Raw genomic sequence first — 19,097 nt, 5'->3', positions numbered from 1 at the left:
CGTCAGAGGCAAGACTCCATTGGCTGTTACCACCACCACCACCACCACCACCACCACCACCACAACAGAATTCACTGTTGCAGACAAATGGTCCAACCAATTATCTGCATAAGTTTCGAAATTGTTGTCGCTATCTTTCTCTGATAATACATATGACAAAAATCTGAATGTAACACTCCTTTTCTCTGCTACTGAGCAAAGCAAATATATTTGTAGTTACGGAGCATACAATATTCATGGAATAGATGAAAAGTGGCAAGTTCACATCGGCTACATTATACACTATTAATCTATACCTGCTCTCTGTTTAGAAATGAGTGCTCTGTCCACTTAATATACACAATGCAGCTTTTTTTTTATTTTTAAAAAAAAAAAAAAAAAAAAAAAAAAAAAAAAAAAAAAAAAAAAAAAAAAGAAAGAAAGGTGGAATCCGTGTTGCAATAAAGGTACATAGTTGGTAACCATGACAGAACCTCAGCCATGTTTCACTGTCAGGTGGCGACAATCTGAAAACTAGACTTACCTTTTGTTATTCTTAAGTTAACAAATACCTAATATAGTGTACAAATTGAGTTTTTAATATTTGTCTGTCTTTTGTTAATAAATACTTCAGATTATTCCAACACATCCCTCAAGGTTCTCATTTTCGATGGGACCTATGGAAAATGTTTGGATGAATGTGTAAAAATAACTTGCCTGGCTACATTAGTTGGTTCCAGAGGGCACTTACCAAAGGTCTGCACAACTCAAGCTTGCTCTTTGCATTATCATGACTTACACCAAGTTGAGGAACAGCACTAATGTGAACATTTTGAGCATGCAGTTTCTGATCCACTGTTCTTTTTAACACTTAGTTCTTTAAACAAATACTAATGTCAATACAGGTCGTCTTATAACAGATAAGAGACTAGATACAGGGTATGTCAGAGGACCAATAGAAAACCAAAACAGTCACATACATACTGGCAGCTCAGATCACTTCCAGAAGTATTATAGTACAAGGGGAGGAGAGAAAAGGGAATGGAGGAATTAATATGATGTCACTGTTTTAGAAGTCATTCTCTAAATGAAGTGCGTATAACAGTCTGTGATTATTTTACCCAATTCTGTAAATTCAATATAACAAAGCTGTGAAAACTACAGGGTGTCCAGAAAAGGGCTCCCTGATTTCAAAATTAAATATCTCGAAAACAAAGATCGATAGAAGAATGCAGTAAACAGTATGTTTATTGTGAAAGCCGTAAGAAGTTTATACAGCAGTTTGAAATAATAGTTACAAAAGCTGCTAACAGATGGCACTGTACACTGTACAGCTCATATCAGCATACATAAGTGAAATAATCGTATTAAAACAATCGTTGCAAACAATCACATCACAATGTTTTCAAAATGTTCACCATTGGCACTACAGAGGGGCGCAAACGAAGAATGAAATTCGCCATCACATTTCGTAGTGTCTCAGCGAAATGGATTCACATGCCACAGAGATCGCCGATTCAAGCTCGTCCAGCGTGGAGGGATGCTTCGGGTAGACCATGTCTTTCACTGTGCCCCACAAAAAAAAGTCACAGGGAGTCAAATCCGGCGAATATGGAGGCCAATCCATGCCTGCACCAGTAAATTTGGGATTTCCAAAGCAATGACTCGATTCCCGAAGTATTCCTCAAGAAAGCAAAACACTTGTTCGGTCCGATGTGGACGGGCTCCATCTTGCATAAACCATTCAGTACCTGGTTGATCCTCTAACGCTTGCTGTGTGGCGACAAACTGTTCCAAAATTGCAACATAACGTGCACCAGTGACCATTTCTCGAATGAATAAAGGGCCAATAATGCCTCTGCTGCATACTGCAGCCCACACAGTAACTTTAGGAGAATACAGGGGTTTCGCTTCACACCAACATGGGTTTTCGGAACCCCAAAATCGCCAGTTCTGCTTATTCACGTATCCATTCAGGTGGAAGTGTGCTTCATCTGTAAACCAGATGCAGCCAACATCAAATCCTTCACTATCAATCATTGTGAGCATCTGATTAGCAAAGGCAACCCTTTAATGCACAGATCGTATGGGTATGGCCTGGTGCATTTGAATTTTGAAAGGAAACATGTGTAGGCTCTTTCTCAGTATTTTCTGCGTGCTGGAACACTTCAAACCAGTCTCAGATGCAATTCTACGGACGGATGACATTGTATTTTGCTGAATAATTCCAGAAACTGTCGCGATATTTTCAGGCGTAACGGCGGTTTGCTTGCGGCCAACATGCCCCACTAGATCATCAGTTACGCTGCCTGTTCATTGAAATTTTGCGAAGAGCGTACGAATGGTTTTCGCATGGGGTCCTTTTGTTGCCGTAGGACTCTCTTCTAACCTGTGGTACTCTAGCACCAGAAAAATGTGTTGTTCAATGGAGTACATGGTTTTAATCTCTTCCTTTGGTATGCTAACTTCCTTTCACGTTTCAATAGTAGAACTGATTGCTCTGGGCTTCGGATCACTATTTATACTAGGCATTACGTATGGCGATTACAGCGCCATCTGTTAGCAGCTTTTGTAACTATTATTTCAAACTGCTGTATAAACTTCTTACAGCTTTCACAATAAACATACCGTTTACTGCATTCTTCTATCGATCTTTGTTTTCGAGATATTTAATTTTGAAATCAGGGCGTCCTTTTTTGGACACTTCATCTACATGAAGGACGTTAGCAAGAACACAAGAGAGACACGACAAACCTGACCAGATGAGTAACTGGTCATTTTATCTGTTTGTTAACACCTAAACATTGAACTAGGAAGTATTACAAAATAGATACACAGTAAACTTTATTCAGCGGCCTGTCACAATCTTTTAAATCAGTCTGAAACACATCCTAAATTATCTCTTTATTATAAAACATATATGGAAGTCAAAGTGATCGACATTTAATAATTCCTAGCACAAAATGAACACCACAGGAGAACATAAAACAGCCTGTCTTTTGCATCATTTATATATTTACTGTAAAACTCCATTATTTACAAATTCACATGTGGGGGCAACAAAAAGCAAGTGTGCAGTTGTCCTCTTGGTCCTATGCGTCAGGCATATCGCCACCAGGTACAAGCTGAAACAGACAGCATTGCAACTGTCAGTAACTTAAATAAAGTAAATAACTTACAGTAAAATACCACACACTTACAAAGTATGCTACCAAAGCCACACTACATTACATTGATGTTAAGGTCACCTGGACAGCAAAAGTTGCCATACAAAATGTGGTAGTACTACAGAGAAATTAGTCAGTCAGCTTTTTACACAGAGAAGAGGGGGAGAGGTTTGTTTCAGCAAAAGCAGCAAAAAGTAAATTTTCATGTTCTCACAGACGAGAGCACGCATAACACAAGATGCACGGTTCACTGTGTTATACGAAAAGTCAGCCTAGTAAGAAATTAGGAAAATGTGCGGTAGAGTTGACAGACAACATAAATGTCAAAGTGACACTACGAGCTAGCTTTTAGAACTAATAGTTCCTTCAGCATTTTATGTAGATTATTAGCTATACCCGGCAAACTTTGTTCCACCTCTGAAAATCTTTGAATGTTATAGCTGATCCGGAAACATTGTCTTGCCATATAAATTATCTCTAGTCTATAAGAATAATGTATACGGGTAATACAATGTATACGTGTAACACAATAGCCGTTGTTGGTGGGAGCTCATGACACAAACAATAATAATGGTCGATAACTGTCTAGGTGAGTGAGAAAAGGCTTAGGGGGAAGTCCGGCAGCATCGGCCACTATTAGTTCTAGCGTTTCTACAGTAGACCGCATGGATTTAACAATTGCAGCCGATACACAGCTCGTCTATGGGCATACAAACATAGCGGCAATTTTGTGTCGAAACGTGTTCACCATCATTATGAATAAGGCCAAGTGCACACGCATCGATTTTTATTGTACGTATAAATATTGTATGATTAAATTCTTTTAGAGGAACAAAGGAGAGCATAGGAATTTCTTTGTTCCACTAAAAGAATTTGATTGTATGATATATTTAAATCAGTACATGTGCGTTAGGCCTAAATGTTGGTTTGGCAAATGATGCGTGCTACCTAGTTGATCTAGTTATGTCGATTCAAAGAGGGATATTTGAGTCGTTACTTTTGGTACGTTTTCTTCAATTACCATCAATCGAATAGTGAAAGACTATCACCGGTAGACACCTGGTGGAAATAACTGATCAAGTGATAATTGATCATTTATCGACCGGGGTTCAAAATTATTAAATTACTAAAATCTTTATTAAAAAATAGGGGTTGGTGGTAAAGGATGAAAATTTACGGTTGTGTGTAGTTTTTAATGTCACATCATAAAAAAATAAAAATAAAGAGTTCTGTCAAAAAAATAAAACAATTTTTTGGGTGGACTACCCTTATCACTTAGGGGTATGAAAAATAGATTACGGCCAATTCTCAGACGTACCGAATATACATGTAAAATTTCATGAGAATCGATCGAGCCATTGATCAAGTGATAACTGTTTAGTTATCAACCAGGGTTGAAAATTATTAAATTACTAAAATCACTATTAAAAAATAGGGGTTGGTGGTGGAAGGGTGAAATTTAGGGTTGTGTGTGTTTTTTTAATGCCACATCATAACAAATAGAAATAAAAAATTCTGTCCAAAAAAATAAGAAAAAATTTTTGGGGTGGACCACCTCGATCACATAGGGGTATGAAAAATAGATTACGACCAATTCTCAGATCTATTGAATATACATGTAAAATTTCATCAGAATCAATAAAGCTGTTTCGGAGGAGTATGGCAACTAACACTGTGACACAAGAATTTTATATACAAGGATATACAACCAATCATTTTTAGAATTCGATATAATTTAGTGTACCATTAACTAGTATTCAAGCAACTGTAGGCACATCATAAGGTGGACGTGTTACGGGACATTACTGTCTGTATTACGTATATCTAGATGTTAGCGCTTACTGCAGACGAAAATAATGCAAATTGAGACACGAGTTACCAAAATGTTTGCAAAACGAAAGAATGTTATGTTTTAGGATACTTCCATCACACTGCCTCATGATATCCATGACTAATTCAAATAATGTACATTTCAGTCAAGAAATTACAGATAAACAGAGTGAAACACGACGGCATATTGAAAAGTAACGCCTCTGAATTTTTTATACGAAAACATTTAAAACTTTTTAAATGAAACAAATGTTGTTAACATTCTACATCTTTATTCTTCACATCTGCATATTTGCAGTGCTATGCAGCTACAAGGCTCCAAATTTTGAGGTGTAACTTAACTATGTTGGTACACAAGAAAGTGTGTTGTACTCGAGTCTCAAAACTGAAGAGTTCGTCCACACATGGAGCGCCCTCTTCTTCAGCACAGCAAAGCACAGTGACATTTGCAACAACCTGACACCTCGGGCTCACTGTTGTCGATCATCCTCCAAACAGTCCCGACTTGGCCCTACCCAATTTTAAGAACATCTTCGAGGACTTCACTTTGATGGCGATGAAAAGATGTGCAAGCAGAGGCGAGGCTGTGGCTTCGGCAACAAAGTAAAATATTCTACGGTGACAGTATCAATGAACTGGTCTCTCATTGGGAGAAATGAGTTTGTCGGCAGAGTGACTACAGCATGTATAATAAATATGTTAAATGAGAATAATGTTTGTTTTCTTTAAACAGCTTTGAGAGTTTTCACACAAATCCTGAGGCATTACTTTTCAGCTTGCCTTTGTAATTACTACATAATTAGTGTGAATGAGTTACTAGCATAGACAATGGTGACTATGGAAAGTTGTAGGTGTGTACATGAAATTAGCTTCTCTCATGGGGCCATGGCAATATAAAGTAGCAATGAGCAATAAATAGTTGTCATGAATAAAGGAATGAAATTATTACAAACATACATGGCACACACAAATGAACATGGGAAGCTGTTGGTGTGTGAAAGAGGTGAATTTCTGATTGTGTTCTGAGAGAATGATATGTTATGCAGGAGACCGAATCCACAATGGATGCTAGTTCCTTTGTCAGGGAGGAGAGAAAGACCCCACATGTGGTGAGGATGAGGGTAGACAAAAATGAAGAGCCAGATATAAGCATCAGTGATAAGTGGTCAGAGACAGTCCATTAGTAAGCACTATGACAGCTTCAGACCAAAGATAGTAACATAGTGACAAGTGAAGATAGGGTCAAGGGCAAGGATATCAATAGTGCAGTTACAAACTAGGTTGGTTGGTTTACAGGAGGGGGGAGGGGGAACAAAACTGTGAGGTCATCGGTCCCTTGTTCTTGGTAAAATAATTACACAAGGGAAAGAAGAAAAGAAAGAAGATATACACCACAATAACAGGATAATGGACCAGGACAACCAACACTACTATGGGCAAAACAGGAAAAGAAAACCAGAGAGAGAGGCAAGAAACAGGTAAAAGGGATAAAAACAAGAGAGCAGATGACCGTGGCTGGCCAACCATGAGAATAAAAAGGAAACACCAGCCACTCTGCGACACATTAAAACATCCAGCCTAAAAGCATTGGAGTGGAGAACACAAGGACCAAGGACATGTGCAAAAACTTATATAGAATGATAAAACCCACCATCACGTATAAAACATAAAACTAAATTGGCCAATGAGGTGTTGTCAGCTAAAATTAATGGCAACAAGTCCGGTAACTGAAGAGTCCGTCGCAGGGCAGCCAAAGGAGGACAGCTCACCAAGATATGGTGCAGGAGGTAGCCATGTGTCACCCAAGCACAGCCAATGGGGAGCCGATAGAGAACCACATAGTCCCTGCGAGAGGCCCGTGTGGAGGTCTATACCATTCCGCCTCCCAAAGCCGCAAAACCTTGCAGCGTAGTACTGGAAGCAGGTCAGTTGGAGAGAAGCTGATCTCCATAAGCAGTTTCCACGTTGCATGTTTGGCCAGCCTGTCGGCAAGTTCATTTCCTGGGATTCCGACGTGACCTGGGGTCCAGACAAATGCCACTGGACCGTTCCAGGGCATAGATGGACTCCTGGATGGACTCTCAAAGTATGACGAAGATAACACCAGTCGATAGCATGTAGGCTGCTCAAGGAGTCAGTACACAGAAGAAACAACTTCTCAGGGCACGAACACATGTGCTCAAGAGCACGAGATATAGCCACCAGCTCGGCAGTGAAAACACTGCAGCCATTGAGCAAGGAATGCTGTTCAATATGTCCTCCACGGACATATGCGAAGCTGACGTGAGCATCAGTCATCGATCCGTCGGTGTAAACCACTTCGTGGACTCGGTACATGTCCAGAATCGAGAGGAAGTGGCAGCGGAGAGCCTCACGGTTAACTGAGTCTTTAAGGCCACGTGAAAGATCCAGGCAACACCGCGCCTTAGGTGTACCCCATGGAGGTGTACATGAATGGACCTCAATTATAGGTCATAAAGGCCAGGAATCTAGTTCGGAAAAAAGTGGTCGGACATGAACTGCAATTGGGAACCCTGACCTGGGCCGCCAATGTGGGAGATGAACCACCACGGGTGGGTAATTCCGATTCACAGGAGAACTATGAATGTGTGCAACGCAACTGGCCAGCAGTTGTGCATGCCTAACCTGCAATGGAGGGACTCCGGCTAGCAACAGAATGCTCATCACCGGACTCGTCCTAAAAGCTCCTGTCACTAATCGAAACCCACAGTGGAGCACAGGGTCGAGTAAATGCAATACTGGAGGCGCTGCCGAACAATAAACCAGACTCCCATAGTCAAGGCGGGATTGAATAAGGGCTCTGTAGAGCTGCAGCAGTGTAGAGCGATTGCACCCCAGTTGGCGTTGCTCAGGCAGCAGAGGGCACTGAGGTGCTGCCAGCACTTCCACTTCAGCTTAAGAAGGTGAGGAAGCCAAGACAACAGGCGCCGAAAACCAGTCCTAAGAATCGATGTGTCTCCACTACAGTGAGTGGATCATCATTAAAGTTCTACTTCCGGATGAATGGTACGACACCTACAGAAGTGCATAACACACAACTTTGAGGCCAAAAACTGGAAACCGTGGGCTAGAGCCCATGACTGCACCTTGTGGATGGCTCCCTGTAGGCGCCACTCGGCAACATCAGTACTGGTGGAGCAGTAGAAAATGCAGAAGTCGTCTGCATACAGAGAAGGTGAGACGAACGGCCCTACAGCTGCAGCTGCTGCTAGACCATTAATGGCCACTAAAAATAGAGACACACTCAATACAGAGCCCTGCAGGACCCCATTCGCCTGGATATGGGGGGAACTATGGGAGGCACAAACTTGGACACGGAAAAGTATGAAGTGACAGGAAATTTTGGACAAAAATCGGGAGTGGGCCTCGGAGACCCCATTAGTATAATGTGGCATGGATATGATGTTGCCAGGTGGTGTCACACGAGAGAGAGAGAGAGAAGAAGAAGAATGGCAACCAGGTGGCAGACTTGAGGGACACAAGATTATCAGTGGTAGAGCGACCCTGGCGGAAGACGCTCTGATATGGAGCTAGTAGGTCACGGCTCCAGGACCCAACCCAACCACCGACACACCATACTTTCCAGCAGCTTACAAACAAGAGTGGTGGGGCCAATGGGCTAGTAGCTATCCACATCAAGCGGTTTTTAGTCGTCTGACTGTGGATCCGATCTTATCCAGGAGCAGTGTCGGGGCGATGTGCCAGGGCACTGAGGAGCTCCCACTCTGTAAATGGGGCGTTCACTGTGGCATGTGGTGAATGACAAGACTTTCCCTTCCAGTTGTGTTTGAGAGTGCGAAAGGCTGGGGGGAGCGGGGGGGGGGGGGGGTAATTCTCCGATGCAGAGGCTCGAGCACACTGCTCAGCAAAGTGCTCAGCAATCGCGATTGCATTGGTAGATAACACGCCATTTATGTTAACACCAGGAACACCTGTTGGGGTCTGGTACCCCAAAAACGTTTGATCCTTGTCCAGACTGGGGAAGATGATATATGGTACCCAATGGTCGAGACGTATCTCTTGCAACACTTCTGCTTCCGTCTTTTGATAAGTTGGCGAACGTGGGCATGGAGTCGTTTAAAGGCTGCGAGGTGCTCCATGGAAGGGAGCCGCTTATGCCACTGTACAGCTTGCTGACACTCCTTAATTGCTTCAGCGACTTTCGCCGACCACCAAGGGACTGCCTTTTGCCGGGGGCACCCTAAAGAGCGAGGGATCGCGTTTTCTGCTGCAGAAAGGATTGTTGTTGTCACCTGCTCGACTATCCCATCGATGTTCCCATGTGGGGGTGATTCAATGGTGACAGCAGAGGTGGGAGTTTCTCAGCCTGTCTTGTTTAAAGTTCATCTGGTTAGGCGTCCATGGGCTTGATGCCAGGGCAGTGACAGGAAGATGGGGAAGTGGTCACTACCACACAGGTCGTCATAGGCTCTCCAGTGGATAGAAGGGGGAAGTCCTGATCTGCAAACTGATAAATCAATGACTGAGTAACTACCATGAGCCACACTGAAATGTGTGGCGGCCCCAGTATTTAGGAGGCAGAGGTTGAACGGAGACATCAAAGTTTCGACATCCCTGCCTCGGCAAAAAAGCACCGTGCCACCCCACAAGGGGTTACGGGTGTTAAAATCTCCCAAAAGTAGGAAAGGTTTAGGGAGTTGACCAATCAGTGCAGCTAATACATTCAGGGGTACTGCACCATCTGGAGGAAGATATACATTGCAGACAGTTATTTGCTATGTCGTCCTTATTCTGACGACCACAGCTTCAAGAGGGGTTTGAAGGGACACAGTTTCACTACAGACTGAGTTTAGAACATAAACGCAAACTCCACCCGACACACTATTATAGTCACTACGGTTCCTGTAATATCCCTTATAGCCGCACAGGGCAGGGGTCCACATTGCTGGGAACCAGGTTACCTGGAGGGCAATGCAGAAAGCAGGTGTAAAGTTTAACAGTTGCAGTAGCTCAGTCAGGCAGTGGAAAAAAGCACTGCAGTTCCACTGGAGGATGACATCATCGTGAGACTGGGAAGGAATGGAACAGTCAACGAGACAGTTTACGCCTCAGAGTCACCTGCTGCCACCGACTTATTGTGCCTGAGCAGTCTATATCCATTGTGTTTGAGGGTCTGGTGGTCCTCAGTGGATGCCAGAATCTCCAACTCATCTGCAGACGCAGATGCTTGTAGGTAGCGGTCGTGTGGGTGCCACTGCAATTCCCTTGGTCTTGGGGATCATCATTTTGTATCTCTCTCCGGGACTGAGGATGAGCGCGAAGCCCTAGAACCAGCTGGTTTTGGGCTCTTCAGCCGCTGGTGGATGTTATCTTTCCACTACCACAAACCTGGAAAAGGAGTGACCCAAGGGACTCCTTCCTAGAGAGAGGAGCCAAAGAAGATTTACGCTTCTCTGGCACAGAAGTGAGGACTGATGTCCCCGATGATTGGGGGGTGTTGCTCCCGAAGTAGGTAGTGCACCCAGGGAGGAGGCAGGTGTAGTCTTCCGGCTCTGGGAGGTGATCGAGGTTGGTGGAGCTGATTGGGCTAGAACTGTTGTAGGAATACATACAGGATGTAGACATTCAAATTTCCTCTTAGCCTCAGTGTAGGTCAGTCTGTCCATGGTCTTGTGCTTCATGATTTTCCTTTCTCTCTGGAGAATCCTACAGTCAGGCGAGCAAGGCGTGTGGTGCTCTCCGCAGTTGACATAGATGGGAGGCGGGGCACATGGAGTACTGGGATGTGATGAGCGTCCGCTGGAAGTACAGCAGGAAGACATATGGCCGAACTTAGAGCATTTAAAGCACCGCATTGGGGAAGGTATTTAGGGCTTTACATTACAGCAGTAGACCATCACCTTGACCTTCTCGGGTAAGGTATCACCCTTTAAAACCAAGATGAAGGTACCGGTGGCAACCTGATTATCCCTCGGACCCTGGTGGACACGCCGAATGAAATTTACACCTTGCTGCTCTAAATTGACGCACAGCTCATTGTCAGACTGCAAAAGAAGGTCCTTGTGAAATATGATACCCTGGACCATATTTAAGCTCTTATGGACCGTGATAGTTACAGAAACATCCTTCAGCTTGTCAATAGCGAGTAACGCTCATGACTGGGCAGAGGATGCTGTGTCAATCAAGACTGACCCAGATCTCATTCTGGACAAGCCCTCCACCTCCCCAAAATTGCCATCTAAATGCTCAACAAAAAACTGAGGCTTCATTATCATGAAAGATTATTCGTCAGCTCTCGAACATACAAGGTACCGGGGTGAGTAAGAGCTGCTGCCATCCTTAGCCTAATGTTCCTCCCATGGTGTGGCCAGAGAGGGAAATGATTTGGGGTCATACTTCTGTGCGTTGAATTGAGCCCGTGAACGCTTAGAGACTGCTGGTGTTTGACCACCAGCAAGAGATGATGCACTATGCTTTATTGTGTGTCATCCGCTCTGATGCCACCCACTCTGATCAGGGGCCCTTCTCAGGGGCACCATCCAGCTGAAGCAAAGGCCACCTGGCAGGATGGCCATTGCCGAGCATTCCGATGCCACAGGGTGACAGGCATCTACTCCTTGGCATATGTAGGGAGTTAACAGCGCAGGCATCAGCACAGCTATCCCTGTGTGGTCAGGGGGCTACAACGAACAGGGTACATGGCAGCTCCACCACAACAGATTGGCTACCGTGCAGGATATCAGGCGCAACAAAGCAAACAAGTCTATTTCATCGACAGCATAGGAAACGATACTGCACAGTTGATGGAAAAATACGCACCCAGGAGGGTGACCTCACCCAATGGTTGGAGAATGAGCAGAAGTGCAGATCCATGTCTACGAAGCATGGGATACGTTGCAGCGCATGATGAACACTATGCACCATGTAAGGCACCCTTCCCCAATTGGCTTGCTCTTCTGGAAACTTTTGAAAAATGGAGGTCAAACCTTACAGGGGACCATCACATAAAGACTGAAACGTGTGACACTCCTTTTAGTCGCCTCTTATGACAGGCAGGAATACCTCGAGCCTATTCTAACCCCTCCAGGACCCACAGGGGGCTCAGAACTAGGAGAATAGATCTTCACCTTCCCTTTTTGTTCTAATCTCTGAATAGAAGTTGGCGCAGGGCTTACAAATACAACATCTCTGACCTAACCCCTTCCCCCCCTCGTCCTTCCTTCCTTCCCCCCCCCCCCCCCCCCCCCCCCTCTCTCTCTGGGATCTGCCTTCATCTACATACATCAGCAGAATTATACATTTCACCTTCTCAAGGTAAATACCAGCCGGCAATTCTGTCACATGGTTAACTAGTAAACTGTTCAAGGTTTGTCTGGAAAGTGATGTCATCAATTTTATTCCGACACTCCTATTGGTGCAGTCTACCTGCCCAGGCTAATTGATGTGGGCAGTTGGCTTCCTAACATGGCCAAACAGAGTTCCCTCTGAGCTACAAGTGGGTCACAAAAAATCCCTGTGTGAACCTCTGGTGGCCCGGTTCCAGCCATTATGCTGTATTCACATGAGCAATGGTAAGCAGTCAAAATTCTGCATGAACTTTGGGTGTCTGCTGCCAAGACGTTTCCACTGGTTAAGCATGTATTTGAGAACAAATATGTGGTAAAATAGCAATTGCTTCAATGGCATAAGGAATTTTTGAAGGCAAAGATGTCTGAGGGTTATATTCTGATGACTACACTCGATCCAGAAAGGCGAAGACACATTGTGTGACTTACATGCTTGAACTTTCGAACACCCGCCATGGAATGAATGTTGGTCTGACTATTCAGACTCTGGATGTACCCAAAACCACCATTGACAAGATTGGAACTGAACAATTGTAGCTAAAGGAAATGGAGGCAAAATTGGTCCCAAAATTTTTGAATGACAACCGCATGCCGAACCAAGTGCTTATTTAGGAACCACTGTTGGAATTGTGTAGACATTGTGCTACTTTTTTGGACAATGTTATAAAAAGACAAAAGCTGTGGGTTTTCAAACAGAAACCCGTGATGGAGAGACAGAGCTCTGAGTGGCAAACAATGCAGTCATGACACCCCGAGAAGGCACACAGAAGGGGAGATGAAGTGAAGGCAAAGTTTTTTTTTTTTTTTTTTTTTTTTTTTACGCTAGCAGTAACACCCCCACGAGTTTGCACTTGTCAGACTATCCACTGTGTTTTTGAAGTGGAAGTGCTCAAAAGACTGAAAGAAAGGGTTGCACACTCCAGACCGTACACTGCCGATTCCCTGAAGCTCTGCCAAGATTGTGTGTCCAGCCCCATCATCTTTCCAATCAGGGATTTACCTGGTCAAAAATGACACGGCAACACTGCCCCAGTTCACATACGGTCACAACCTCACTTTGGCAACCTGTTTCAGTTCCCCATTTCAGACCTATCAAAAGTACATTGTTTCGAGATAGTCAAAACTGTAACGCTGCAGTTATGAACATCCTTACTGACATTTCGATCCAGACATTCTGGGATGCCTACAACACTTGCCAGCTTAACTGGCAAAAAGGTATCGATTCAGGTCAATCCTATTTCGAAAAATTTTGACACAATTATATCAGTCTGACCAATATATTAGTTTCTATGGACTTAGTGGCATTACTGTCTGGACAAACGTTATACTGCTCTTCAGAGGCTCGAGTACTACAATTTAGTTCCTTATGGAAAGCGAATTAACACTGTGAATTTCATATTATCGAATGATAAAGTGCTGAATTCCCACCATCCCACCAATAATGTTGATACTGGAGGCTTGCTTTACTCATAAGGAGAATTTCAAGAGTGCATCCTTGGATTCTCTTGCACTGTAATGTTTCCAGCTAAAGGTAAATTTAACTTACCAATACAGAACGTCAGAACACAAGACGTGACATAATGACATTGTACAACATCATATGTATGGAACAGAATAATGGCAGTATTTATTTTGTTTCTGTAATCTTTTTTAGAATGCATGTGTAGCCTGTGTCTAGGTTAGATTGGCAGTAATAAGAGTTGGCAACACGACAAGCTATTTTCTGAAGTTAAAGTTCTTGTGACAGACTAATCTTTAGTGCAGTAGATGTCCAGGGAGATGGCTAAAGCATTTTTTGTTTAAGAGGGACAGTAGCTTCTGGACATTGTGCCACAAAAGACCACTATCGATTCTGATACGTATGTAGCACCCTCAAAAAAATTCAGGGTAATACGTGTCACATTTGACGACATCAGCAAAATCATGACAGTCTGATGTGTGATAATGCGTGGCCACATGTTAGTGAGAAAACCACCATCGCGATCAGGTGTACAACACTGACACACCCACACTATAGCACTGACCTGGCACTTGTGGTTGCCACCTCTTTGGTAAACTGAAGAAATGTCTTTGTGGAACGAGATTTAAAGATGACTCCCACCACTGAACAGTGGCTCAAATGTGATGGTTCTGAGTTCCACCATGCAGGTATACAGACCTTAGTTTTATGAAGGTGTAATGCAGTTGAAAGGGATGGACAGTACATGGAACAAAAACATTGTCTCTTAAGAATGTATCAGCATAGTGCAAACATACCAAAGATATCTAAAATAGAAAGGATGTTTAAAAAATTGTGTGTATCTATTGTAGCGAACATCATATTTGCACTAGAGTGGTGGTGGTGGTGGTGGTGGTGGCGGAGGAGGCTTGCAACTTAAGGTCACATTCAAACTGCCGTTATTAGACTGAGCATGAATTCAGTTGGCCAAGGTCAGGGTAAATGTAACTACACAATACTCTCTGCCACCACTGATCACATCATATAATTGAGGAAGTAATTCTACTGAAGAAACTAATGAAGCATGAGACATAACTGATGGCCACAACTAATTTTTAGGGTGTGAAATCTAGAGTACTGCAGACAGACATACATAAAAGTTAGACATAATCCCACTTTCAGAAGTAATAGGTCTGTACGGAGATAATGTGAAATATGCCAGACAGAGCCACTGAAAGCCACATTTGGACATCTTACAGTAGCAGCAAGATGTCCAGAAAACCTGACTGGACACGAAAACTGAGCCAAATGAAGTCACTGTTGCCTAACGGTGGAGGCTGAGCCCTCTGGCACATTAAAGTTTCTGGGTTAAAGCGCTGCCGAGGGAACAACAACAGCTGGCCTGGCTCACATACATACTACTCAAATAAGACCCTCTCTCTAAGACATGTTGTGATGCTCAACAATGCTGTGTACACAAGACAATAACTTCGAAACGAAGACCACTGCAAAACTAAACGGAGCAACCAGCCTTTTCCATGGACTGATTCCAGTACTTGTAGATGTCCACGTGACCTGCAGTCTGTATATGCAGACCTCACAATGCCTCTACACTGTGGGGTCAATTGCTGTGGAACTTTCTTCTGCTGTCACCCACCTACCTGGCGGGTCGCAGATTCGAGCCCGGGCTAGCTACACTGTCTCCGTTCATTAGTGCGTACGGGCCCTCACTGTTGCTCAGTGCAGGCATAGGCTGTGAGCTAATACTCTGACTCCATCCTTCCCACAGTGTCATACATGCCGACTGTGCAGTTGCCGAGCTGACGGCAAACGGTTCAAAACAGTTAGAGAGGAAGGGCAGACAACTCAATACCGTATGATGAGAGGAATCAACCTGTAGTCAGGTGGGTTCAGAATCCAAGACACTAGCACACCTAGATACACATCGTAGTTGTTTGGTAAAATATCTCAGCTCAAACTCTTAGTTATTCACAACACAGGGCGTGTGTTATTGGTGAACATTTATGAACAAGACAGGAGGAACATGACAGTAAAATAGGATCTGCACTTTCGGCAGAAGTTAGCAGATTGCATTACTCTGGAACAAACTGGCTATTTACACAAACATTCGCTAACACCTTAGCATATCAACGGTCCTGACAGAAATGAAATCAATTTGGCTCTTTAACTTCTACCACACAAAATTTCTACTTGGGTTCTCTGCAACGGTAATTCTCTTCATCAGTATTTTTTTTGGTCTGGTGATGGACATTTACTTTTAAAATACACAACTTATATATATATAAAAACAAAGATGATGTGACTTACCAAATGAAAGTGCTGGCAGGTCGACAGACACACAAAGGAACACAAACATACACACAAAATTCAAGCTTTCGCAACAAACTGTTGCCTCATCAGGAAAGATGGAAGGAGAGGGAAAGACGAAAGGATGTGGGTTTTAAGGAAGAGGGTAAGGAGTCATTCCAGTCCCGGGAGCGGAAAGACTTACCTTAGGGGGGAAAAAAGGACGGGTATACACTCGCACACACACACACATATCCATCCACACATGTACACACACAAGCAGACATATTTAAAGACAAAGAGTTTGGGCAGAGATGTCAGTCGAGGCAGAAGTGCAGAGGCAAAGTTGTTGTTGAATGACAGGTGAGGTATGAGTGGCGGCAACTTGAAATTAGCGGAGATTGAGGCCTGGTGGATAACGGGAAGAGAGGATATATTGAAGAGCAAGTTCCCATCTCCGGAGTTCGGATAGGTTGGTGTTAGTAGGAAGTATCCACATAACCCGGACGGTGTAACACTGCGCCAAGATGTGCTGGTCGTGCACCAAGGCATGTTTAGCCACAGGGTGATCCTCATTACCAACAAACACGGTCTGCCTGTGTCCATTCATGCGAATGGACAGTTTGTTGCTGGTCATTCCCACACAGAATGCATCACAGTGTAGGCAGGTCAGTTGGTAGATCACGTGGGTGCTTTCACATGTGGCTCTGCCTTTGATTGTGTACACCTTCCGGGTTACAGGACTGGAGTAGGTGGTGGTGGGAGGGTGCATGGGACAGGTTTTACACCGGGGGCGGTTACAAGGGTAGGAGCCAGAGGGTAGGGAAGGTGGTTTGGGAATTTCATAGGGATGAACTAAGAGGTTACGAAGGTTAGGTGGACGGCGGAAAGACACTCTTGGTGGAGTGGAATGTTTCCTTCTATTATAACCATATATATATATATATATATATATATTTAAAAAGAAAGATGATGAGACTTACCAAACAAAAGCGCTGGCAGGTCGATAGACACACAAACAAACACAAACATACACACAAAAATCTAGCTTTCGCAACCAACGGTTGCCTCGTCAGGAAAGAGGGAAGGAGAAGGAAAGACAAAAGGATATGGGTTTTAAGGGAGAGGGTAAGGAGTCATTCCAATCCCGGGAGCGGAAAGACTTAACTTAGGGGAAAAAAAGGATAGGTATACACTCGCACACACACACATATCCATCCGCATATACACAGACACAAGCAGACATTTCAAATATATATATATATATATATATATATATATCAGTAGTTAGGTAATGGGGCTTTTGGGACACATTTTGGGACGTATATACGCAGCTAATGTTAGCTGCGGTACCGTACCCAAGCTGCCGTCGCTTGTCATCTGTTCATTACGTCACACTTGGCAGCCTTCCAGCTGGCGGGCTACACAGGCACGCACGCACACGTAAACACACACACACACACACACACACACACACACACACACACACACACACACACACACACACACACACATTAGAATACACCAGATGTTGCAGATGTGGTTTTTTTTTTTAAGGACATTCCTTGGACTCATCTCTTTAAACGAGAGGGAAAAGGAAAACAAATAAAAAAAAATATTAAATCAAGGCTTTTTTTTAAGTGAGAAAATATTTATTGCAGGATTAGCTTACAAATAATTTTTCTATAAACATACATAGAATGACGAATTAATAGACTACATAATTTCATATATTAATCAATAATAGCAGCTCCTCGAAGTTCTTCCTCTATTGAAATAATTTCATTGTCGTGCGAGTTGTTGCCGGCTGTTTTTGAAGCAAGCAGGAAAACTAAACGTTCGACAAGTTCGTTAGGGTTATTCCAGTGAATGTAGTCCGTATGTGATTTAGTGGAGTACCTCTTCCAGTCTTTAATGTCAATTTTTTCTTTATCTTCTTCTTTGACAGGTTCATAGTAGATTCCTTTTCCTGCACGTTTTTTACTTTTGATTTTCACCACTTTGTCACTTTTGTAATCATCATCATCTTCTTCTTCATCATCATTGTCACTAGTGTCATTTTCTTCATCATCATCATCATCATCATCATCATCGTCGTCATCTTTTACTGCAGAGTATGCTAGGGAAGAAGTTGACGCTCCATCTGCACCAACAGTGTGATGTTTTGGAGACTCAAGTATTTTAATCAATGGCTTTATGATGTGTGTATACTTATACCCTCTGTTTGCATTTACAGGTTTGAAGGACATGTAATGCTGTCTAAAGGCATTGGTTGCTTTGAGAATTTTGGCATAATTTTGAAGATCACGGGTGGTGTAATTCTTAGGCCTGATTTTGAACAGTAAATTGTATAAACCTCTAGTTCCCGGATATCTTACATTGTGAATTATTAAATCATTTTCATCAACGTGCACTGGTGAGTTTCCAATCATCCATCCAGCTCCTGACGGGTCGAATCTGATACCATACACGGTGTCACGGGTTCTGTCTATTGGTTTATTAAAGTATGAGGCTGGCAATCGAGCTGCTGCAGTCTCTGCTACACGTGTATTTGACGTTTTTTCACTTTTTCTTTCTTTAACATCACAGATATTGATATCGCCATCATATGCAGCAGCATTATTATCATCATCAGCAGCACCAGCAGCAGCAGCCGTAGTGCTATCCTTTTCTTGTTTCGGAAATTGTTCCTTATTAATGGAAATCAGTTCTTTTAGCGGCTGTGAAAGGGGTCTAAATGTCTTCTCTAGCGCAGACTTGGTTTGAGCTTCTCTTTTGTGAAGAGCTAACAGCTTTCTTCGAATGTTCTGTCGAGCTTTGACGATCTGTTTTTTAAGATTAATGTTTCTTTCGATAGACGAAGAAGAAGAAGAAGAAGAAGAAGAAGAAGAATTCCAAAGCATGTTGTCATTGCCAACTGACCAGTCACCATCTGAACATAATTTAAGTGATTCCTTTAATTTATATAACATGATAGTCAAATTCGGCATGAAGTGATTTATTTCCGATTACCAAGCGATCGGTTCTGGTGAACTTGAATCTGTCTCC

General features: G+C 43.2%; 1 protein-coding gene across 1 annotated transcript in view; it reads right to left on the bottom strand.

Moving 5' to 3' along the window:
- Positions 1–2,806: 2,806 nt before the first annotated feature.
- The window catches only part of LOC126109804 (U6 snRNA-associated Sm-like protein LSm5), a 41,206-nt gene continuing 24,915 nt past the window's right edge, over positions 2,807–19,097 (bottom strand). Inside the window, exon 3 of the mRNA XM_049914864.1 lies at positions 2,807–3,104. Coding sequence (XP_049770821.1) covers positions 3,072–3,104 — 33 coding nt within the window. The 3' untranslated portion in view covers positions 2,807–3,071. The remainder of the gene's footprint in view (positions 3,105–19,097) is intronic.

The sequence above is a fragment of the Schistocerca cancellata genome, chromosome 12, assembly GCF_023864275.1.
Source record: "Schistocerca cancellata isolate TAMUIC-IGC-003103 chromosome 12, iqSchCanc2.1, whole genome shotgun sequence".
Taxonomy (NCBI): Eukaryota; Metazoa; Arthropoda; class Insecta; order Orthoptera; family Acrididae; genus Schistocerca; species Schistocerca cancellata.
This window is presented reverse-complemented; position numbering and strand designations above follow the sequence as displayed.